This window comes from Microtus ochrogaster, chromosome 10 (genome assembly GCF_000317375.1).
Source record: "Microtus ochrogaster isolate Prairie Vole_2 chromosome 10, MicOch1.0, whole genome shotgun sequence".
NCBI lineage: Eukaryota > Metazoa > Chordata > Mammalia > Rodentia > Cricetidae > Microtus > Microtus ochrogaster.
The window spans coordinates 75,421,010-75,422,749 of NC_022016.1; the positions used below are offsets into that span (position 1 = coordinate 75,421,010).

The window sequence follows — 1,740 nt, forward strand, 5'->3', positions numbered from 1 at the left end:
CAAGCCTAGGCTATTGGCTAAGCTTTTATAATTAATAATAAGTCTCCATGCCATTACTGGGAAGCCAGTGGTCCTGATGAAAAGGTCTGACTACAAAGGTGTGCAGCACCACACTCAACTGAAATTTGAGTTTTAAATAAAAATAAAACAAGGTTAACTGCTTTAATTTATCGCAGAAATTTCAAGAAGTTAAATTAATATTAATATAAAATTAATTAAATTAATATTCCACTAATCAACACATACCAGATAATAAAGAGAAAACACAGCCCATCTACCTTTACAGAAACAAACAACAGAAACTTGCCACTACGTTATTTTAGAAGCTGCAATACAGAAGCTGTCATTTTTTCAGTTAAAGACCTTAGAGTCATAGTGATCAATTTCTAACTGCTCAGAGGAATCACAGTGGCCAGTGGGCAACAAAGCCATAGTAAAGCTCTTATTTCATAATTTCTAGTCTGGATTCCTCAAGAGGAGGCAAGGTCCACGCAGTGCTCAGCTGAGATGATCTTATCTGGGTAGTCCAGCGGCTCGGTTAGGAAACAGTTGGCCAATTAAGCAAACTGCAGGTCAAGGGAAATCAAGCGACTGCAGTTAAGAAGCATTTAAAGCCCCAGTCGCTGAGCTGGAATGGTGGCTCAGTGGTTAAGCACGCTGGCCGCTCTTCCAAAGAACCAGCACCCACATAGCAGTTTACAACTATCTATAACTCTAGTTCGAGGGGATCTGGTATTCTCATGCAGGCAAAATCCCAATGTACATAAAAAAAAATAAAGAAATCAAAAGAAAAGAAAGAAAGGAAGGAAAAGAAGAAAAGAAAAGAAAGCTCCGGCCACTCCAAGTTCAAAGAATACAGACATACTGAAATCATAGACTTCAGCCACTCACAGCAGTTCACACCAACAATCCCCGCATTTGGGAGGGGCAGGCAGGGGAATTGCTGAAAGTTTAAGGTCATCCTGAACTACACAGTGAGTTCCAGCCCAACCTGAGTTATAGAGTTAGACTGTCTTAAAAAAAAATCAAAAACAAGGGCCAGCAAAATGGCTCAGCAGATAGACATGGGCCAAGCTTGATGACCTGAGATTTGATTCCCCAGGACCCATATAAAATTGGAAAGAGAGAGCCAATTCCCTCAAGCTGTCCTATGATCTCCACATGTGTGCACTATAGAACATGCATGTGCATGTATACATACACAATATACAAATAAGTAAATATAAAAAAGAACTAAAAAGGAAATCAAGGTCTAAAGTATAATTTTGACAAAAAAGAATAAAAACTTCTCGAATCTGAATATATTGTCACCTGTTGCTCCCAGTGGGTGTCCCTTGGAAATGAGTCCACCACTAGGGTTTATGACCCACTTTCCTCCGTAAGTGTTATCTCCTCTGTCAACCAGTGTTCCGCCTTGCCCTGCGGGAGGAAAACATTAACATTCACAAATGTTACAAAATAACATTGGACAGAAGGCATGTCTGTTTAACTTTCCCATACAGCTGAGTATTTAATACAAACACTTCCTACGAGCTTAATAATTTGTTACAAATGCTTCTAAGTGTTGAGTAGTGATACTGAGCAATAAAGGCTTACCTTTCAAAACTGTTCTGCATGAAACAGAGCACTGACTAGTTCCTAAAAGCCCTGTAGCTTCCAAAGTTGCCCCAGCTGCGACAGAGAGGCAGAAAAGAACTAACACGGACAGCACAAACACTCTGCTGATACGGACAGCACAAA

General features: G+C 40.0%; 1 protein-coding gene across 1 annotated transcript in view; it reads right to left on the bottom strand.

The window, feature by feature from the left end:
- The window catches only part of Scp2 (sterol carrier protein 2), a 79,270-nt gene that overhangs the window by 31,720 nt on the left and 45,810 nt on the right, over positions 1–1,740 (bottom strand). The window contains exon 11 of the mRNA XM_005353538.3: positions 1,312–1,419. Within this exon, the coding sequence (XP_005353595.1) occupies positions 1,312–1,419 (108 nt within the window). The remainder of the gene's footprint in view (positions 1–1,311; positions 1,420–1,740) is intronic.